This window comes from Struthio camelus, chromosome 3, assembly GCF_040807025.1.
Source record: "Struthio camelus isolate bStrCam1 chromosome 3, bStrCam1.hap1, whole genome shotgun sequence".
NCBI classification, from domain to species: Eukaryota; Metazoa; Chordata; class Aves; order Struthioniformes; family Struthionidae; genus Struthio; species Struthio camelus.
This window is the reverse complement of record NC_090944.1, coordinates 11,665,411-11,687,537: the sequence shown is the minus strand read 5'-3', so window position 1 is coordinate 11,687,537 and position 22,127 is coordinate 11,665,411. Positions and strand designations below refer to the sequence as shown.

Genomic DNA, 22,127 nt, shown 5'->3' with positions numbered 1-22,127 from the left:
CTTTGACATGGGAAGAAGCCTTGTAAGGCTAGGCTACCAAACTGGGCACCAAGAGCAGAGGCTAATTAGCTGGGATAAGCATAAATCCAGATGTCTGGATTTATGTGACTGTGCAAGACAACAGTATCCCTTTCACCTACAGTGTTGAGAATAGCAGCAGCATTGAAGGAGTAGAAGGCCAGGTTTTAAGAAGCATTAATGATAAAGATGCACATCCTTTAACATTCCCAACCTAATTCCAAGTGTCCAAGCTCAAGATGCCTCACTTAAAATCACCTAAAGTGATCTCCATCTTCCTCTAGTTTACAGCATAGACACTCTCTGCGTACTGCCTTGCTTCAGGACTCTATCCATTAAGCCAATGAACTCTACAAAGGTTTGACCGAACTTCTGATTTTGCTTTTTACATCTGCTGGAAGCACATGACCTTCTTTTTTCTATGATCTGACTGGAAAGTAAATTGTTTTATATCCAGGTTCATTTTCAGTGAGCTCAAGTGCCTGATCCATACGGCCATGCAAGTGTTAGAGACAACAAAAGACAAGTGATATGGGGTAGGAGAAGGACTACTGCCTTTTTTGCAGCCATGAGAACCTAAGTCAGCTTAAACCATTCATAAAACTAGAGCCAATGAGCTAATCAGTTGTTACTTAGCCTTCAATTTACCCCTAAAAATAAAAGAACCATAAAACTTTTTTTTTTAACAGCTTAATCTTCAAAACTGAGAGCCTTTGCTCTCGAAGCTCTAAGTTCTCATCTTTCAAGGCTTGGGCACTTTACAAACTACTGAACTAATCATGTATCACAAAGCCTCTGAATTTTTGCATCTTTAAATGTGTCATGAGCCTGGGAGAGGAATCTGTGGAGGACGTGAGGTTACATCACAAGAATTTCTTTCTCCTCTATATAAAGTTTTCAAAGGAATCATGTAAAATTCACTAAATTAATTCCACTCTCTCCCACTCCCAGCCAAATGTTACTCTGCAAAAGACAAAATAAATGAACCCCCACATCTGTATTTTAGGTTTTGAAATGAAACTTTTGTTTTTAGTTCAGTGATATTTTGCTTGAACACAGTTGAATGTTGTGTTGAATGTTTCAAATGTTTAACAAATTTGGAAAGGGATTAATAAATATTTCAGTTTGGATTCAAATTAACATCGAGAAAGGTTTTTATCTTTTCAAGTTAACAAAAACAAATGCTCCCTTTGGGATCACCTGAAATGAATGTTTGCTTCAAACCGTGACCATACTCTACTATACACCTAACTTTGATGCAGAAAGCCTTGAAAGATGGAGGCGAAACGACTGAAAGATACAGCACAGATGAGTCAGTGGGTGTGCTTTGTGGGTGTGCTCTGTTTTTCCAGTGGGAACATGCAACGATAGAGGAGCAAGCGCTTGGGGAAATCATATTCAACGCACAGGGCCCCCGAGCCAGACAGCAAGGCTGAGGGATGCTCACTGCAATCCCACATTTCCAGGCTGCTGCTGCCTGCCAGTAGGAGTCTGCATAATAAAGGGTCACTGATTTTAAAACACCCTTGTTTAAACCAATGTGAAACAGGATGCCCGCTTCAGTCCTGCAGGGAAGCCACGTTCTTGATCCCTTTAACCTCCATAAGTGCCTGCAGATGTACTGGTGCTATTTACCCAGTAAAGAGCCACAACACGGCTCTATGCTGAAGATCTCGGAGACGTACTGGATTAACAGCTCAACCCTGTAAAACATAAGCAACGTAAGAGGTTTATTTTTTGTGTGGTTTTTGTTGTTTGTTTTCTCCTCTCTTTTTTCCCTCATACCGCTCTGCTATTCTTTCTTACACCCCCCTCAAGGATGGCAGGCCAAATGCTCACCTTGCACATCCACTTTGTTTCCCCCGTAACACAGCGATAACAAGACCTCATGCCCCAAGCTTTTTCCACGTGGTTTGAGCCACATCTCTTAGAAGCACCACTGCCACATCAAGTGGCAGTCTGTGGGCCAAATCCAGTCCATCAGGCACAACTGACTTCTGGGCTGGCCCATCTCCCTCCACTCACTACCCCAGGAGACACAGTGTCATTTCAGCTAACAGACTGCACTGTCAGATGGGATGAATTCGTGTGCATCATCCCACCTACCACAGGCTTTCTCCTCCTGACATTCATTAATGCAACAAGCTGTTTAGGGTTGTTTATGAGCAACATAAGCAGTTCCCTTCTCCCAAATGTCATTGTTTCAGGAGCATTCCTAGCAACTGCCATTGACAAGAGCCGTGCAGCTGAGGAGCAAAACTGTCTTGCTTGGGAATGAGCTGTTGTGCCCAACTTTCAGGTGGGTTCTATCCTATGTTTTAGTTCATTTATATTACATTTATCTAGGCATGAACTTGAAGTGTCACTTTAAAAGATGAGGATAGCATCATTTAAGAATTCTCAAAACAAAGCATTTTTTTATTTTTCAAACCATCCTTTGTTTTTCTCATGAAAACTGTTTCTTTTCTTCTTTTGTTTTCCTACAGCAGGATTTATCTGCATTTGACCTGAATTTGTGAATAGCTTTGATTACCTGAATATGCATTTTTCATCAAATCAGCTATTTTTTTTAAATGTTTCTCTCCTGCCTCCTACTGATCCAAGGGGAGTTAATTGACTAGCGCTAGCAGTTTGCTGACTTAGGTTCCACAGATCAATAAATACCTTAATAATTATTCACAATTTTATACCATACTGCAAATTTCACTGTTAAGTACAGCATTTGGGAAAACTTTACCTTTCTTGTCAGATTAACCCTAAAATACCGAATAAGACAGAGAATGAAATTCCTATCTTAAGAGAAATATACGTATTCATATACCTATTTGAAGCAGCAACGACAACACCATTGATGAGGACAGAAACATTGTACCATCCTGCAGCCAGGGCTGGCAGCGTCACATTGACACCACGGTCTGTCTGTGTCTGAATTTGTGCCCACAAACCCCCAATTTGGATCTTGATATCTGACCCTTGGTAGCAGGCAAATGAGGATATTCCAATCTGGAGTTCCTGACCCCCTGCAGAAAAAAGAATGGATGAAGCAATTTCAGCATTTCCAGCAACAGTTAATTTAGCTTATGTGAACATTTCCTGAGGAATGGCATGGAGTCCCAGAACTGGTCCAGTCATATCCATCAGTCAAAAACAAAAGCTGGAATACCACAATAGTTCTGTGCTCTACTTGCCCCTTGGCGTCTCCGATTAGGATAAAACAAACTGGTGATTGTCCACCTTTTTGTTTGTTTTTTTGACTTTTTTTGAGGTGTTAGCACTGGGAACTAGACTATGACCATAGCTAATCACTAGGCTGTGACTAGACTAAAGCCGATCACAGCCTACTGGCAGATGCTCAGGATTGAATCCATGCCCCTAACTGTAGCTGTCTAGCTTGTACATATCTACAGCTGATTAGAGCTGAATCCAGTCTTTCTGAAGCCCATATAAGTTGAAGTTGAGGACTTCTGGAATTTTTCTTAAATCCTTGACAATGATCCAGACCAGACCTTTCAGCACTGTCTAACAGTGGAGGTATTTAAGCTTAACAGGAACCTTCACAGCTGGTATGAATATTTCCTGGGGTATCTCAGTTTAGGTGACCATGCATGCTTCAAAGCACCTTGTTTTTATGAAACATGCACCTATCTCCCATTTAAGCTCTGTAGTGAGCAGAGTGATATTTAGATGATAAAGGATTCTTCCCCATACCTGTGCATCCTGGAGTAATACAAAAAGGATAAAGACAGCTGGGAATGGAATTCTGTAACCTAAATCCCTCCTGAAATAGCTTAAAAAATTAAGGTAGGAGGCATCATCCCAAATACAGGCATTTTCACTGAAATGGCTGTATCTGAAGTCAATGAAGAGAAACTGAGCCTTTATAGCATGAATTATCTTATTTTAAGGAAGACATCCAAAAAAGGTCAGGCAAATATGACTGTAGACCTGCCAATTACCCTTCACTGACTATACCAGACATCTAAGCTACCAACACAGAGAGAGATGTACTTAGGAGGTGAATCTCAACCTTCAATCCCTTCTGAAGAGTACAGGTTCAATTGCACAGAAGTAGGAATGCGTAGTACCAGAAGGGAGTCTTCAAGTTCAATTCCTTATTGTCATGGACAACAATGCTGCGTAAATCCCTATCCCAAACTGATCAAGAATGAGGTATAACAGCTCTTTAACAGCCTCCTGAACCAGCCAGCCCGAACTGCTAGTCTACCCACAGAGTTGCTCCAGAAGACCTGATGAAGATCATCTGTCCCAAAACAATTCAATTTTTGCCCATTCCTGCTCTTTGCTGAGCTCACCCCACTTCAAAAATTGACTAAGCTGAATGTGGCGCTGCTATCCCAGACACAGAGGGAGCTAATCAGGAGCAGTTAACCTGTTTAACACCTTACTAGAGATTCAGATCTGACTGGCAATTTTGTCTACCTTGACTTTAGCACAGCTTCTGTAGCAGGCACGGTCCCAGTTAGCACTCAGCACCGCAGCCTAGGCTTTACGGGGAAGCCTCTCCCTTACATGAAGCAGGAAGGGCTGTAAAAGCTCCTCTTGTCTGCCCGCTCCTCTAAGTAGATCTTGAAGCCAGTACTTCCCAATTCTACATGCACAAAGAGTCAAATAAAGTTTGAAAGTTTGAAAGCCTAGGAAGTTGAATATATTAACAACGTGAACTCTTTGGACTCTTGGTCAATTGTCAGCTTAATCCTAGATGCCTAGGAGGCATTGGTGTAATTTATTTATTCTTTTTATTATAGAGGAGGAAAATTATATTAAAAGATGAAGCCACGGAGGTTCTGAATAGAAGATTGAATGAAGCCTCACCACCGTTCATGAGACGCTATAACATTAAGGATTTCCATGCACCTGGGCTGCCCGCGGCTAGAAACATCTCCCCTTGGTGCTATCATATCTGAATAATATTCAGATGATAAAGGGCATTCTCTCTTATTTATGCATTTTGAAGTAATAGAAAATGACAAGGGCATCGGGGAAGGGAATAGAAACGCCAAGTGTGCAGCAAGAAGTGCGTCTCGTCACAGGCACAGTCACCTCACCCCTCACATTGCCTTTAAGTTGGGCCAGACTGCTGAGTTGAGGAGAGCTTTATTAAGGTGTACACTGGAGAGTTTGGGAAAAAAAGTTGGGGGGGGGGGGGGAGTCTTTCCTTGGAGGAATGGGGGGTGGGGTGAGGTAAGGAGGAGAGCAGAAATCTTTCTGTCTGCTTCCCAGCTTATGCTTCTGTTTGTCTTTCCAAAACATTTTCTCTAGAGAGCCAAGAGGAGACTAAAACACATGAAGTCAGTTTTGGCTGTTCAACCTCAAAGAGGCTGACAGTCCCCAAGCCAAATCTAGCCCTCCTTAGAGTGCAGACTACAGGCTCATCTCAGTCAACCTGAAGGGAAAGGGTTACACCCAAAGCGTAACCTATTTGCCCTAGATTATTGCAAATCACCTTCAGTGAGAACCGCGCAGAAAAGATAGCAATCTGTATGTCACGGGATCCCACATACCCAGCCTTGCTGAGATGAGAAACCCATTTGCCCCTTCAGCTGCTACCTCAACATGTGGGATAGACTTCCCACGCAGGAGACCTACAACCTACAAAAGTTATAGCAGAAATAAGGGAACCACTCTGATCACCTCATAGGCCAGCAGCAAAACTAGAGTAGAGGCTTCATTTCCTAACTCGGTGTTTAGTTTGCTAATCTACACGCTCCTTCCAATTGCATTTGGCTTCACCTGCTTCATGTCTGTAAAACCTCCTGAAAGAGGGCAAAAAGATCTCAGTTTTGTGGCTAGGACATCAGGTCCAAGACCGTTTCAGCCAGCCCTAAAGGTGATAGCTGAGCTGGTGATGGCTTTTGTCCTAAGAGAAAGAAGGTATTTAGATTCAATAAACAGCTTGGTTCATTTTAAACTCCCACCCTGGATATACTGCTTGGAAACTAGTAAAGCAACAGTCTACGGAATAAATTGAGAACAAAGAGGGCTAAAAATAATCAGAAAAAAATAGGGCAGGAAGAATTGAAAGTCATTAAATAATCTATATTCAGTGAACAAGATTTCAATGGCTAGGGCCTTAACACTTTTTTTTTTCCCTCCCCTCCCCTTCCTTAAAACGAGCTTCCTGCTATCAGGAACCTTGGGTCTTCTTGTCTTCCAGAAATGTAATAAACTTTTTTCCTAAAATATTTCTCTTTAAGTGGACACCATTCACCATTACTGGCTTCTGCTCCCCGTGCTCAGCTAAAACACTTGGGGGAAAAAAAAAAAAAAAGAAGAAGCAAGTAAATGAAGGGGAAAAAAAAGGTCCAAACAGAAACTTTCAAAAAAGATGACTGCCAAGCACTCTATGAGGTCTACTTGGGCTGTTGCCACCACAAAGTCTGTGAAGTCTGTGCTCATATTCTAAAGTTATAGGTCACAAGATCAAACTAAAAAAAATAATTTTTCCTAGAAATGGAAACTAGAAAGACAAGTGCTGCCTCTCTTCTTTTTTCTGTAGCCCAAAATGCACTCTGATTTGGCCAGCCCCTTAGGATCCTGGGGAAGCACACTCTCAAAAGCTTGTTTGTCTTTTCACTGCTGAACGTGCCAACAAGAACTGGTGTGATAAATCTTCAGAGCAAAAAGCAGAGTTAGAGAAATAGGAGACGTGACAGAGAAGCAGCATTCCAGTCTTGACATCCTAACTTTGGATATGCGTCTGGGGCCAGCACCTCGCTATCTCATGTATGCTAGAGGAAAAAAAAAAAAAAAAAAAAGCAAAGCAAACGGAGCTAACCAGGACCAACAGGAAGCAGGGAGGCCACAGGTTAAAAAAAAAAAAAAAAAAACACCCCTCTGATAGCATCACTGGACCCCACAGACTTCAAGACCCTTTGCCCCACCATTCTCAGCGATAGCAACAACACTTCTACAGATGATGTCCAACCACATCCATTTGCATTTAAGGAGACTGCAGCCTCTTCACCTGCTATGCCACTGCTGTTTCTGCTCAGTGATACCACCACAGGGTTTAAAGAAGGATCATACTGGAATAAGTTGGTGACTGTTGTTGACAAGTGCCCAGAAATTAGCGTCACAGGGACAACAGCATCTTCTGTCCCCTGGAAAAAGAAACGAAGAAAAAGTCAGGGATAAGAGTGCACTAATAAAAATTAAATCATTCCCTATATACGTATGTCTCCGTACTTAATATGGCAATTAAAAGCCCTAATTTCCTACCTGGAGGATTTTTGGTTGGTTTGTTTGTTTAATCAGAGAAAAAAGATGGGGCATTACATGGCACTGACCAATTTGTGCATGCAAACACTAGACTCTATTCAAATGAATATATCTATGTTGTCTTTCAAAGGATATCTGTGAAGAATTATAAATTTGAAAATAATCAGACACTGAAGATTACTTTATTAATAGGGAACTAGCAAACGATAAAGAGTCATAGGGAACAGGCATCAACATTTTTATCTACTCTTAAACTATCAGCATGATCCTGGGTTTAATTTTGACCTGTGTCGATTAACACTGCTAACAATTCCTAGACATGGTTCAAGAGTTTGCATGAGACACAGGTAACTCCCAGTAGAAAGACTGGATGTAAACAGGAGGATTTGGAGCTGAAGAAGGTTCAGTAATATGAATAAGAGCAATTCTACCACGTATGTACTGGTAGATGCTGAGTAGAAAGTACAGAGATGAAATTTTAAAGGCCCAGGTTTGGTTTGTTTGAGGCTCAGCTAATCATTATGCAATTTGATTATTGCAGTTACACTAGCTTTCATAAATCAATCTGTTGCTAGTTAAGCTGGTCTAAATTGTAGGTGGAGCCCAGGTGAAACAAGGCAGCCCAGTTCTGGCTGATGGGCCATCATTTGTCCTTCCCCCGCAGTGTAGGTCAGGTTAGCACAACATAAAAAAGTCTACAGACTCTCAGCATACAGCTGACTGTACCCCCAAATATGTGGTTTCTTACCCGAGAGGGAACTTTACATTCAATTCTTGTTGAATTTCTGGCATTCTCAGAAATTGGGCAAGGCTGAGATCCGAACAACACCAGGTTTATCCCTTCCAGACCAGTTCCTCTGAGAGCGACTCTCAGTCCTCCTACAAAACCAGTTATTCCTTTACACTCAAGACGTGGAAAGATATTTTAATATGCAAAGCATCCTTTATTAATGGGCAATTACAAAAGGGAGTACTGTCTACTGGTTAAAATACAGATGTGCTAAGATGACATTAGTTTATTAACAGCGATAATGATCTGCTTCCACTTTGCTGTGCCCCTGTTTCCTCTCTCTCACTGGAGATATTTTCTGTTATTTGAATTCTTGCCCATCACACAGGAGAACAGTGTTTATTTTTTTTTAGTGTATTTTTTAATGATGTCCTTATTTAAGATTGCAAGGTTTGGTCTGTGATCTCACCCTTAGAAAGATCCCCAGCCCACAAATAAAATAAGGAAAGAGGAAGAAGCAGTAAGAATGGAAAATGAGCTTAACACAGCAGGTGCTTTCACAGTTCAAATAGCTGCCATGCACCCTGCTGTTAAAAGCCCTGTAGCATGTGTCTGGGAAGCTTAGGTTAGAAAGGGGACTTGGCAGGGCTGGAGACTTAGCTAAGTTGCGAGGAAGAAAGTCACAGAGGGCTGGACTCTCTGAAGGAGTGAGCAACCTCAGCTCTCATTGATGCCAGCCAGAGCTGAGTGTCTGCAGTCACACTCAGGATCACGCCCAACCCAAGGCAGACTGATTTGCCTTTGGTCTTTCTGCAGCACACAATTCCAGTCTGAATAGCCCAGATGCCCTCTCTGCTTTTTTAAATGACCAGAGGATTCACTGGCCTTTCAAAGAGAAATAGAAAAGAGAAAAGAAACGGGCATTGACAGCAGTTTGAAGCTCTTTAACATGATTCAGAGAGAAATTGATAAGCATCCAAAAAAAAAAAAAAAAATCCTCCCTGAAAACCTACAGCTCTCTGCTCTAGTTGGAAGGCCAAGGCAGCACCATAGTGCTGCCGCGCTTTAGGACTGTGGTTGGACAGACAGGCATGCTCAGGCAGGGATTTCATTTCTTCAGTGTGTATGTGCCATCATCACTCCATTACAGCACAACTGAGCTTTTATCATGCTTTTCATGTGTAGGATTTAAAATCCTTTATAAGCAGAAGCGCTGCTCTTGGCGTAAAGGGTGCAGGATTTGGATTCAGGAAGATGGGACTCCGCTCCTACAATCCCTTTGCAGTTCCTGAGAGACTCACTTAAATACAAGATAGGGGAATGTAAAGAGGGCCATTTACAGGGTTCATCCCCAGGGGAACATTCAGAGTTGGGTTTAAGCTGTTACATCTGAATATATTCAAACACGCAGTTACTGCAATATACATGGGTTCAGGGACCATCTGCTTGGCCCTGTCACCTCTATAGGTGCCCAGTGCCCCTATGGCAATGGGGCCTATGGCAATGGGGGAGGTGTACACCTCTAAGCCCAGGCGTTAGAAGGGCCTGGATCTGGGAGACAACAGTGTCAAAGACAGATGGGACTTGCAGGACCCAGAATTCCCGTGGCAGACTCGAAGGTATGGCCAGAGTCAATTCAGGAATCAGCCAATGAAATCAGAAACAAACGTAGAATACTCTTAACCCCTCTGGGTGCAAATCACTTGCCTGCAAAACACAAAACTGACTTTTTCAATCATCTAATTCCTAGAGAGTATTAACTCTTTGGTGTCTGTATTGCACTCAGCACAAGGGGTGACACGTGGCCTTTAGGTAGTCCCATGAACAAATAAGTAATGAAAAAGTAAATAAGCAGGGTAGAAACTAATGGATCTAGCAACAATCTGAGCAAGAAAACAGGATAATCTCTAACAGCCCGTTGTCCCAGCACCTAAGCCAGCATTTTGTTAATCAAAATAAACACTCCTAAGGGCCCTAGCATGTGCTAAGATGCTATATTGGCAAAGCAAAATCCTATTCTTCCCTTCTTCTACAAAGCTTCCCCCTTAGATGCTCTCTCCTTAGATACTTTTCAATGCAACACAAATCTTCTTTCAAATATACACCTCTGGCAAATAAAAGCAAAGTAAAAGCACAGCGGAACCCAAATAAATGCTTAGACTTATCCGTACAATACCAGCATGTACTTATTATGTCCTTAGTTTCATGAAATATAAAAGGAACTCTAGAATCTGTATAAATTCTATGCCATACAGTGTAAATAAGGAAAAAACCTCTACGGGAAACTCATTATACCCTGATAGCATGGCTCCTTGTATCTTTTCTCAAAATACCTTTTGCTGCTCATTCTCTAAACCAGAGAAGTCACGTCTAGAAGTTTATTCTTCTAGATGTCCTTTGGCTTGCACCAAAACCAGACAAACAATAGCATCTAAAAATGTTCACAGAAATCTCCTTCCATCTGCTGGAGCGGGAAGCACCATCACAAAGACTTTCCATGCTTATAGGAAGCTATGTCATGGGAAACTCCTGATGGGCACCACCGAGACCGGTGGTATTTTGACGACAAGGACCTGATGCAGTGAAGTACAGGATGCTTCCTAGTCTCCTCCTCTGTAAGGATAAGTATTCAGAGCCAGTAACAGTAAAAATTCAGAACCGGAGCCACTTTTGTGATAGTTGTTTGATAAGGAGCCCCAGATCCAGAGTACAAAATCCATGCATCTTGTGTAAAGACTAATGATCTTAAAGTTTGGATATCTACACTTTTATCCATATGCGATAAAATACTGCATATGCACACTTTACGACAGGATTGAAGAGAGGTATTTTAAATGGAAGAAATTAAAAACACAGATGGAAGCTGTAATTCTTTCCAATTATAAATGTTCAAGGCATATGTAAAGTAAGATGGTATTATACTTGCTTTCTCTTTAATGAGTGACATATCACTGTAATTGGGAGAAGAGCTGGATTGTCAGGGAAGAAAATGGAAAAACAAGGCCCAAACACTAAAATTTGTTGTTGCTGTTGTTGTTTTTTTGTCTTTTAGGGTTTTCATGAATTGGAGCAGTGAATCTCAACCTTATGTAGTGTGTGACTCTCCCATTAGAAAAATAAAAAAGAAAAGGGTTAGGATCCGTTGTCTCCCACACACCCCAACAACTCATAAAGAAAAGGGTTGACTAACTTCTAATTTCCACAAAGGAACTCCACAAATTCTTTCAAGTCCATCCCAGGACTCATCCATATAGAGGTTCACAGACCATTATTTCTTTCCTCTGCCCACTCCAAGCTAATCAAACATGACCCTGTTTGGCTCTCCAAGCCACATGGCTGTGTTAGCCTGGTGCTGCACTAAGGCCAGTACTCCTGTTCTCAGAGATGCTTGCTAGCACGGACTCAAAACATCTTGCTGTTGATACCAGGAGGCTTCCAGACAAAAACTGGATAACTTTTACTGGCAGATTAGGAGTGGATCATTTTAAGTGCATTCTTATCTGCTTTAAAATAAGTCATACACCAGAGGGTTGGTCCTGAGTGCACCACTCAGGTGTACCCAGAGGTTCCCAGCTTATTGATGAAGGTGGAGGAATCTCCTTCCCTCTTCCGAAAAAGGAAGGGTGACTTTTTACATTCTACTTAGCTACAGTTGAGTGGGCACCTGGTAGAAACTTCCAGATAAAGTCCTCTCATCTGTGCTATGTACATGACTGCCTCATCTGCCATACTGATCCCTTCTGGTCCCATAGCCTTGTGAAAAGGCTTCTGCGCTACTGTCTTCAGGAATGGAATGTATCACCCCTTTTTTCCCCTCGTATTTCAAAGAGAGGAGGGGTAATGGGAAATGGAAGGAACTTCAGTTTACTTTGAGCTTTTCTAAATTTCTGTTTTATATCTAATCATAGACAAGATTCCCATTTTGTCACTCAGAATACAAATGCACTTAAAATGAGATCAAGATAAACCAAAATTTAGCCATTTTGCAATTAGGCCAGAAAAATCCAAATTCTACAAAGCTGCATGTAAAATGAACATGGGAAGATTGGCCGTGAAACTCTAATACCCTTTTGAGTTGCTGGAATGAGTATGTATATGAATATAAGGGAATGAATATCTGAACTGACTATTCCCAAACAAAGCTAACAAGGGAAGATCTTACTGCCCCCACAAAGAACCGAGAGAAGTCTACCATTCTATAAGAAACTTGCCCTTACCTTGGGGGTACAAACAAAGTGCCAAGACACCTTTTCTCAGGTGAAGACCTTAGTAGTAGAAGTACAGAAGAATTGAAACATGCTATGAAAAGCAAGACAGAAAAAAAAAGACACCCACTTAGAGTCAGTCCAGCATTCAGACCTACCAATCTCTGAAGCTGCTGGAGGTTCAACAGCCACCAGCTTGGGCTCAGCTCTTAGGAAGATGCTCTCTCCTGTGCTGGCGTTGAGTGCGAAGCCGTAAGGTCTCACCAGTAATGTCATCTGATAGACTCCAACCGGCAGCATCTCCATTTGGCAAACCACTTCCGTTTCATTCAAGGTTATGACACTGCAGGTTGAGTTGTTCACCTTTACCTGTATTGCTGGCTTCTCCTCAGTGAAGCCAGTTCCTCTGATAACTACTGTAGCCTGGGACCCATCATCTGAAAGAATATAAACAGTAAGATGACTAACGAATTTTGGTGTAGCAATAACTAGATTTACTTTCAAACAGCAGTCAAAGTTTTTAATATCCTTATCAGGACACCATGTAAACCACAGCATTGAATCTCTCATTATCCCCCATGTTCCTGCCTCTGTTCAGCTATTATTTTTTTCCTTAAATTTTTATTAAAAATAACTTTAACCAAGAGTCATCTTGTTCTGTACAGCACCATGCTAACACTATTTCTCTCCCCTTTATGCCTCTACCATCTTCTTGTCTCCATAATACCGTATTTATACTGCATAGTTTAAGACTCAAGCTAATCAGGAGTAGCCCATTAGAAAACGCAGTTTCCATAAAACCAAAATGTTCTAAAAGAATACACACACACATATATATAAATAAACAAAATCATCATCAAACCATTTTTTAACAGAATAGTTTTTGCCACTTTATTCATGCACAGAGCCCATTACCTGACACGTACTCCACATCATTGACTAAGGGTGTCATTTCGTGGCAGAAGTGAAAAAAACATGAACCAGAACAGTTTGCGAGGACATCGTTTACCGCCACCACCACCTGGAGATGGAGAAGAAGGTTACCCTAAAGCAGAGATGGGAACTGAGGTGGTTTCTAGGGCTTACGATACACAGCAGACAGCCCAATGATGCGGGTAGTCACACTGCCTCAGCTACTGCATCACCACAGACAGCAATTTATTCTGCTGCAGTCTGATTACAAATTTAATTGTGCGGCTTGCTAGGGCTCATCTGAGACAAAGCAGAGCATAGCTTTGAAAGCTGTATCTGCAGCTTTCCTGGGTGTTTGCACAATCCTAACTCTCATCTCACTGGGACATACAGATCCTCCTAACTTGTTGCTCTAGTTGTCCATTGAAGACACTACTTGCCAAACCTCAGTTCCTTCTGCCCTGACTTAGGAACAACTTTGCTATGCCTTAAAGCACCGTATAAGAACACATCCCAGATTGCATCCATTCAGCATGTAACCTTCAAGATTTTTTTTTTGCTTCATTGTTTGTGCTAAACCAGGAAAGCTGAGTTGTAACCTTGAGGTCTAACATCAGCTCCCTTCAGAGAAGAGTCAGCTGTCAACGCAGAAGACCATCTTCCTCTCTTCCCCAGGTATTGAGGAAGATCATGCTGAGAGACTACACCAGCACCTGCAAATAAAAGTAGACTGTCTCTAGGAAAGCCAGGGAGCACTCACAGTTGCAAAACGCTCTGCTTAGTAGAAACAGAGTGGTTAGAGGGGCGTTTTTATAATTTTTGCTTGCAGCAAGCCAGAACAAAGCTTCAAAAATGAGATCTGACTGCAGCTGCTGTCCTTTTTTCACCTAATCTGTTTGAGGGTATGTCTGCCCCACAGACTGCAGAGGTACCACAGGTGACCCAGGCACCAGAAGCAGGGCAGTCCCCATGTCTAGGGAACAGAGTCAGCCAAAAAGCAGGATGAACTAGCCCCTGCTGCTGCACAGCTGGGCTTCTAGCACGTCCTGCATTAACCAGTTATTGCTGCAGGGACCCGCAGTATGTGCTGGAGACAAAGCCCAGCAATGCATACCACTCATACAAGCTCCAAAAGCAGAATTTGGAATGCCTTTGTCCTCCCAGCAGAGTCATTCAGGTGGGAAGCCCTTCTTGGTCCATTTTCACAGATAAAGGATTGAGGTCCATGGAGGGTCAGCGACCTTCCTAAACTAGTACCATAGCCACAAGGTCATTTATTTTGCCAGCAGCATAACTTCTGGAACCTGCAGATGGGTGGAGGGTCATTCCCAAGTTTATGGCCCAGTAAGGGTGGGAGTTCAGAGACAACGTTAGCTCTTGGCCACTGCCTCGAAAGGAATAAATCGTCTTCCTTTGCCCAAGACGGTCATTCTCCCCAGTTGCAATAGCTCTTGTAGTGAAGCGCTGCTGCACAAACCAGGAAGTAAAATCTGACCAGTTAATGACAAAGCACAGAACAGTAGATTTTTGAAAGGGTTTAGAATAGAAGCAGAACAAGGTGCCTCAACACCTCAGAGATTCCTGGATTTAGGGACTTGGGTGAACCGAACAGAAGTGTGGCAGCACATTAACCCACCTGGGTTCTGTTATTGAAGGTAGCAAGCATGTCTCCGAATATTGGCCCAATAAACACACCTCCATCATAAACTACACGACTAGCAACAGTTGGATTCAGACCTGTGAGTTTTTCATCGGAGACCTGGCAAAAAAAGACAAATAATTGAAGTTTCTCCCCTTTTTCTGTGTCGTAATTTTAAATTAAAGCTGTGTCCCCACAGTTCATACTGCATCATTACAAAATGGCAAATGACTCCTGGAAACCTCTGCTCAAGCTACCTCCATGACTCCTATCTCCAGGTCTTAATTTTCAGTACCCAAGTCTTCACAATACCTTAATATTCCTACTCTCACCTTGCAGACAAGAAACTGAGTTAAAAAGTTTCAGGAGCCAGATTTGCAATTAATCTTCCAATGCTCAGAAAAATCATTTTGAATTAGGCATTGAAATACCTATGAATATCTGCTTTTCAAAGATGTGGCTTCAGATAAAACAAGGGTCTACGTTACTGCTAAAGAAATAGCTCAAGTTCCTCCTCACCTTCCAGGTCGATGTATATTGAACACAGAGCCACCCTGCTTCTTTGAAGATAATTTTACATTTAGAGAAGTGGTTTATGCAAAGAAATAGTGTTTCGTTTTTTAGTGAAGGGATCAACTCAGTCTAAGTCCGTATTCAGAAAGGACCGTTCTACTTGAGGCAAAACTTAGATTTGATAAAATTTGGGATGGGACACTGAATTGTACCTTCATCTGAAACTCGTGAGAATCAGATGCCAACCCATATAAAACAGTTCTTGGAAAAAGACCTCCTTGTCCAAGAAATGATGCCACAAACCTGTACTAAGCTTCACCTCAGTTATTGCACTGAAATATTACTGCGGTTATAATAGCTTTCATTTCAGTACAGCAACCCCTTTATTGTACAGAACTGCAACAAAGTGCAGAAATTGCATTCCTGCCTCCTTATTTTGAAATGCAAGTTAGATCTAATTTGTCTTCCTGTTACTACAATTAATTTTTTAATCAGCTAATCTGGGATTTAGGTTGCTGATCCTAATAGGAGGATACTTTGTCCAGGTCTCGTAGTTGTTTGTGTGAAAACCAGTACCGGCAAAAACACTCAGTCAAGGCCATGAAAGACACTGAAAGCGGTTCAGACGGCATTTGTAAAAAATTACCATACACTTATAAGATTGGGTAAGTCCCCTGTTTTTGTTTTCCAAGTCAGGATCCAGATATTTTCATAACAAGAGTTTGAGTCCTTGGTCACTGTGAAATCACTGATGTTGAAGTACGGGGCTGTGGAGTTATCTGTGTTGTCTTGCAAAAGCCTGCGAAGATGATGGGAGGAAACGTGCACTGGGACACCTGTAAAAGACATTAGAAAGCAGTGGATATAATCCCTATGACAGTACATCTGCCTGCTCCTAGAAAGGAAAGATGTTTCGTTATTACTGGCAGGCTGTAATGGTTTAAGTTTCTGTAACTGCAAAAAAAAAAAAAAAGCAGCAAAGGAAAGTGTACTGAAACCCCAATGCCAAAATATCTTCTACACTTTCTAATAGATAAGAAAACCCAGAAACATATCTCTAGATGGAATCATTAGAAATGTTGTCCAAGTAATACTTTTTATAACATGCAGTCTACGTCTTTAGAAGGCATGAAATTTCACTGTGCAATCGTATTGTTTCAAAAGTAAAAATTCAGAAACTTCCTAGATAAGTGAACTGTATGTATTGGGGGGAAAATCAGTCTATCAAGAAGACTTTGTAGAGTTTAGTCCTAATAAATGCAAATGGCATCTCACTTCTTTTGACGTAAGGACCCACAGCCATTCAAAGCTGCAAATACAATAAATCTCCCTAAAGAGATAAGAAAGAAGGGAAAAGACGGGGGCCGGGAACAGGGCAAGAGGAATGGAGTTCATTTTAGAAAAGTGGATCTTCAAAGCAGGGAATTGTTGAGTCCACCTTCAGCTGCAGTCATAAGATGTTTCAGAAAAGTTTTAAGTGACAACATGAAGGAGAAAGTAATTTAATGACTATTCTAAGCTTGCATCTTCTCATTTTATGATTTTATTTTCTAACTACAAGTCACCAGTTCTGCAGTCAAGAACTCAATCGTTTGACTTGCTGAGATTAACTCATTAATTGTCCTTCTAAACCTCTCTGTTTAAAGTAAATACAGGAAAACCCAGAACATCTGAAAAGTGATGAAATCAAGTCAAGCAATTCTATGCACAAAAGCTTTTGTGGTTGGTGTCTGCAAACCAAAACAATTCCAGTAATCATGAGAGCAAATTTATTATCTGGTAAATTGCATGGGTCTCACTTGCAGGCTGGTGTTATGAAATACAGGGGCAAACCCAAGAGGAGTCTTACTGACTGCAGTTTTAGAAAAGCTTCTCATAAGAGAAAAGCAATTCATAGCCTGGAGCAATAGCAGCATTGTCATACAAGTGGACCAGAAGTACATGTACTGGAGAAACATCAGTGTAATGAAACCTTGGGATGCAAAATCCCAGTTCAGACTCTGATCCAAAATCTTTTAACATTAAGACTAGTATTTCAGAGTGACTGAATGCATTTTGGAGCAATTCCATAATTAACCTCTATAAAGACTGTCTTCCCTGTAATCCTTAACTCCTGTGTTTAAGGACATCGAGTGCAAAGCTCTAGCAGCCGCTCCAATGGGTTTGGCCTACCAGCCTGTTCCTTGAGCATGGTCAAGGCTCAGTCTTTTCTTTTCTTCACTTGGCTTCCTAGAAAGCAAATCCTTGACCCCTGCTCACACTGTCTTTTACCTGATATCACTGTACTGGCCAGGTGGATGCGGAAGGTCCCTCCAATAGGTGGAGATGACTTTTGCAGTCTCTGAACAGTGAGGTTGACTCTTGCATCCTCCGTGGAGACAGAGACGTGGCCATCTTCCTCCGAGCCATCCAAAAGCGCAGCATCTCTGCATGACAGAGAGGGCTCACATGAAGGCATTAGCAGTCAGGAACTCCACTGGTGACACCCTTCTGTTACCAGCAGCAGAGTGAAAACAGATGCAAAATTAATCCGGTCTTGGCATCTTGAACTCACTGGTGCTAGAGGGATTAGTCATGTTCACCAGACCCTTGCTGCAGCTCCGTAAAATATTTTCCAAATTAGATCAAGTTGCAGAAAGGTACTTTCTGTTCTCGCTCCACAGCGACTGATTTTCTTACCTCTGGAGCTACAATTTTTCGAGACAGTTGTCGTATGAACCTTTGGCCCTACCCTCATAGGAATGCATGGGAGCAACACTCAAAGGACCTAACCAAAATATATTTGCAGCCCTAACAGACTCAGTTGCTCTCTGCGTGCTCTCCCATGATGCTGGCATTGTACACAACAGGAAATGATGGAAAAATACTTGTTTAAATGGAGGAAATAGTGGATACAACACAAAGCCCAAGTGAGTCCTACTCCAAGAGGGGCATTTTTAAGGTCCACCTCAACACAGCTGAAGCAGCAGCAGAAGACGGAGGAAATCAAGAAACTCCCTAGCTTTAAGTACATATAACCCTCACTCACATTTCGTTCTGTAGTCTCCCCAGACTTATCGAAACCTCAGCACCCCTGAATTACAGCCAGGAATAGAGACCAATATTGTATATCTCGTTCACACTCCATTTTCTAAGACCTAAAATATTTTCTACCTTGCCACTAAAACTCCCCCCCCCTTTTTTTTTTTTTGTGGGGGGGGGGGGGGGGAGACTTTCTGCGATACAGTGATGCCACCATGTGGTTATGCGTCTGCATAACAGCTAAAGCCTCCAAATTCAGCCTGGGTTTCTGTGGATGAAGTTTAGAAAACATGAAATCAAAAGGACCGCTGGGCTTTCTAGTCCAACATACAGCCACTACATCAGATTTTTCCAGTATCCCTGACTCCGATCCCAGCAAGTAAGGTTAGACTAAAGCACAGAATGCGCCAGTTTTGTTTTGAAAAATATCCAAAGACAGCAAGCAGCCTACCCATTTTTAAAGCGTATACCAATTTATATTTGCAGTCTGGCTGCAGCATCTGATTTTGCTGATGTGTCTCTGTGAAACATAAAAGCACACCAATGTCAAGCATGTTTTTTCCTGGTGAGAGATACTATTATTACTAATCCACCTCTTAATCCTCTTTTTGATAAACTGAACAGACTGAGCTTCTTAAATCTTTCTCTGTAAGGCATTTTCTTTTACTCCACAATCATGTTTATAGTTTTTTTTTCTTCCAATTTCCTTGAAATCCCTTTAAAATGTACTCAATGCAGTATGTAGCATGCCAGTGCCAGTCTTACGGCTACACACACAAGTACAAAAAAAAAAAAAAACAAAAAAAACTTTCTATTGTTTATAGCACTGTTTATACCCATCAGACCTCACAAACACTCGCCCATCTTCTCATCCTTGCCTTTATTATTGGTGGTTTGCGTTGAAATACTAAACTTGATGCTAGCAATTAGATATCATGCTAGAGGAGAGACCTTGAGAAGTCAAATCCTTCTATGCTTTGCTAACCCTCTAGGTTGGCTTCTGTAGAACAGCTAGTTGTGAATGGTGCTTTGACTGTTTTACCAAATGACCACTCAGACTTGAGCTGTGCAGGATGAGGGCCTGACCTGCTGCTGAACTGACACCATGTTGAGAGGACTCAGGTATGAGCTGGGTCACATCGATCTTTTTATTTGTGCTGACTTGGGCTATGTTTCTCTGAACCCCAATGGGTGACTGGCAAATTCACTCGCGTCCCAGATTTCACTGGGAGATGCAAGAATTTTCCTGTTTTGGGAACCAGACTCAGCTTCCTAATTTTCTTCAGATCTTAACCACTTCTGAAACGAAAAATCTGTCTCTAGAGCCCTTCTGTTTGTTTTTATGTGCTACAGTGAACCTCAGAACTAAATGTCACATTTCTTTGTTTTTGATTGAAAAGGGAGAGATCACAAGGTGGGAAACTAACTTAATTCACAGCAGAGCTGAAGTTCATGTTCCTCTCATGGATATGAGTCACTGAGCCAAACCAAGGGCTGGCCACTGCAGAGGAGCAGAGGCTGCATCGTTCCAGCCTCTCCCTTGCATTGGCTCTGGCCCCATCAGATCCTTGCTGACTCATCTGAATATAACCTAATTTTTACAGGGCTGTTCTCTGTCAGTTTAGCCCTTCAATGCTGTTCTTTCTGATCTCGCTAGCCTATGGCCCTTCCTTTAAGGTCATTATTGGGGCTTCCAGAATAGAAGCCATCCCTCTAAACAAGGTCAATAAAGTACGCTTCCATTGCCTAGCATGGCAACTGGTATCATTAGATGTGCTGGGGGTATCTCTCTCGGTCTCCGGCCACTGTTCCAGAAGGGCTTAGTTCTCCTAGCTCTAAGTCATATCTTGGTGGCCCATGCAGAACTCTGAGATAACCCAAGGTATCTGAAATAAATTGGGCACCTCTATCCCACTCGTACAGTGCAGCTTCAGTACCAGAATCAGATACCTTTATTAAAACATCTAAAATGTATATTGAAGCTCCTACATGATCAACAAAACCCAAAACATCCACATGCTGAGACTGAAATTAGATATTTTAATTTTGAGCTGAATACCACCCACTGAGTACAGACATCTGGGCACAATTCAGTATTCTAAACACAGCCTGAACATAGACCATTTGAGATGACTAGAGGAGAAGAATCTAAGGAAATTCCCATCTGGACCAGACTTATGCTCCACTGCCTCTTGTGCCCTGTCTTAGATGACAGCCAGCTCCACACATGTCAGGGGGAACTGCAAGAGGTATTACAGGGTGTGAGATAATCTACTCACTGTCCCTACCTTAGTGAGAGAAGGGGCAGACTTGCACCACAACCAGCCACCAACAAGGACACATTGTAAGTGGGAGAAGACCCCACCACAGTTACTGCTTCAATTATCTTCCCAGCTGGCCGAGGTGGTTTGGGATCCCTCTGAGAAACTGAAAGGAAAAGATGACAGTCATTCATTACAGCTAGGAAACCAGACATTACTACACCTGGGTTATTTCCATTCCATATGCTGGAAGCATAGCCCCTTTTGGTTTTTCAGTTGAATAAGACCATTATTTAAAAGTTACATTTATTGAAGCATATTTTCAAATAAGCAAAGAATGTTGATTTTTGATAATTTCTTGATTGCTTTCACAAAAAAAAAAATATAAGTTCCAGAAAACAAAATGAAACGTTTTTGTGTCTGCTGTGAAGCACCCTTCCCCTTTGAAAAAAATTTTTAGCCAATTAAGCATTTCAGTTTTGCATGGAGAGTCCTAGAGAGAGAACATTAACAGGAAAGAAAAAACTCATTCCTTTACCAGTCAAATTGCTATCTGTTATGATGACTTCATCAAGGTAAAATGACTCAAAGGTCTCCTTCTGCACCTCGGGGATCAAATCAATCTGATACACAAACACCGGGGAATTGGCAGGGAGGTCCTGGAGGAGTGTAGAACGATTTACACACCCCTTCCACAGATCGGTGCAGGTAAACGTCCACCTGAAAGATACCACCAAGGGTTATGCCTTCTCTCCTCTGCTGTGAGGTGGTTGCAACAACTGACGGAAGAGGTGTTTGTTAAGCCTCCAGATCACCTCGTGAGTGCTTTACGTCTCTGCTTAGGTATCTTCCTCTGCATCAAGAAATTCAGCACATGGCATAAACTACCATTGCTCTATTTTTGGCTAAGATACTTCCATAGCATCAGTGACCTTGACAGAACAGCAGCTACCTACATATAGCAGCTTATCCAGGTCCTGAACTCTGAATAGTTTTAAATTACCCACACCCATGCATAAAATGGTCCAGCTCATGTAAAACATAATCCAGAATTCAGGCCCCTTGGAAACATCAGACACTGCTCAAGGCCCCAGCTCTCTTCATCATGTAATGGACATAAAAGTAATCCAGACTACAGATCTGAGCAAGCACATCTCCTAATCATGCCATGTTTAGCCACCAACTTCAGTTCTAGCAGTCAAATTCTTACAAGGATGCTGTTTCAGGAGTCTCTTTCCCCCCTTCCCCTGCCAGACCCACAAACACACAGATCCCTTGTCTGACCTTACCAAAAAAGCCAAGCTCCCAGCTTCACTCCCAGAAGTTCTTCAGAGACTGCTGACTGCTGATTCTTCTAGCTTGCCTGCCCCTAACTTCACTTCTATCAGCAAGGTTTCCCACCTATTTATTTTAAACGAAACAAAGACTATACCAGCTTCCAAAAACATTATCTACCTATGGTCCCATAAGGTCACTGACAGCAAACTGCAATACAACTTTTTATCTCACTGCAGAAATTCACCGAGGGTTGCCAAAGAAAGCAGGAAATCAATGCCTTTGAAACTTTCTAGTATGCCTGCTACAGACAT

The 22,127-nt window shown here is 41.9% G+C and overlaps 1 protein-coding gene across 6 annotated transcripts in view; it reads right to left on the bottom strand.

The window, feature by feature from the left end:
* Positions 1–22,127, bottom strand: part of PKHD1 (PKHD1 ciliary IPT domain containing fibrocystin/polyductin) — a 280,498-nt gene that overhangs the window by 226,843 nt on the left and 31,528 nt on the right. For all 6 annotated transcript variants that reach the window (XM_068936956.1, XM_068936955.1, XM_068936957.1 and 3 more), the window contains exons 21-31: positions 21,077–21,258; positions 20,566–20,704; positions 17,528–17,682; positions 15,908–16,092; positions 14,741–14,863; positions 13,108–13,213; positions 12,351–12,629; positions 8,006–8,136; positions 7,004–7,139; positions 2,840–3,038; positions 1,654–1,721 (exon numbers count right to left, since the gene is read on the bottom strand). In XM_068936956.1, the coding sequence (XP_068793057.1) occupies positions 1,654–1,721; positions 2,840–3,038; positions 7,004–7,139; positions 8,006–8,136; positions 12,351–12,629; positions 13,108–13,213; positions 14,741–14,863; positions 15,908–16,092; positions 17,528–17,682; positions 20,566–20,704; positions 21,077–21,258 (1,703 nt within the window). The remainder of the gene's footprint in view (positions 1–1,653; positions 1,722–2,839; positions 3,039–7,003; positions 7,140–8,005; positions 8,137–12,350; positions 12,630–13,107; positions 13,214–14,740; positions 14,864–15,907; positions 16,093–17,527; positions 17,683–20,565; positions 20,705–21,076; positions 21,259–22,127) is intronic.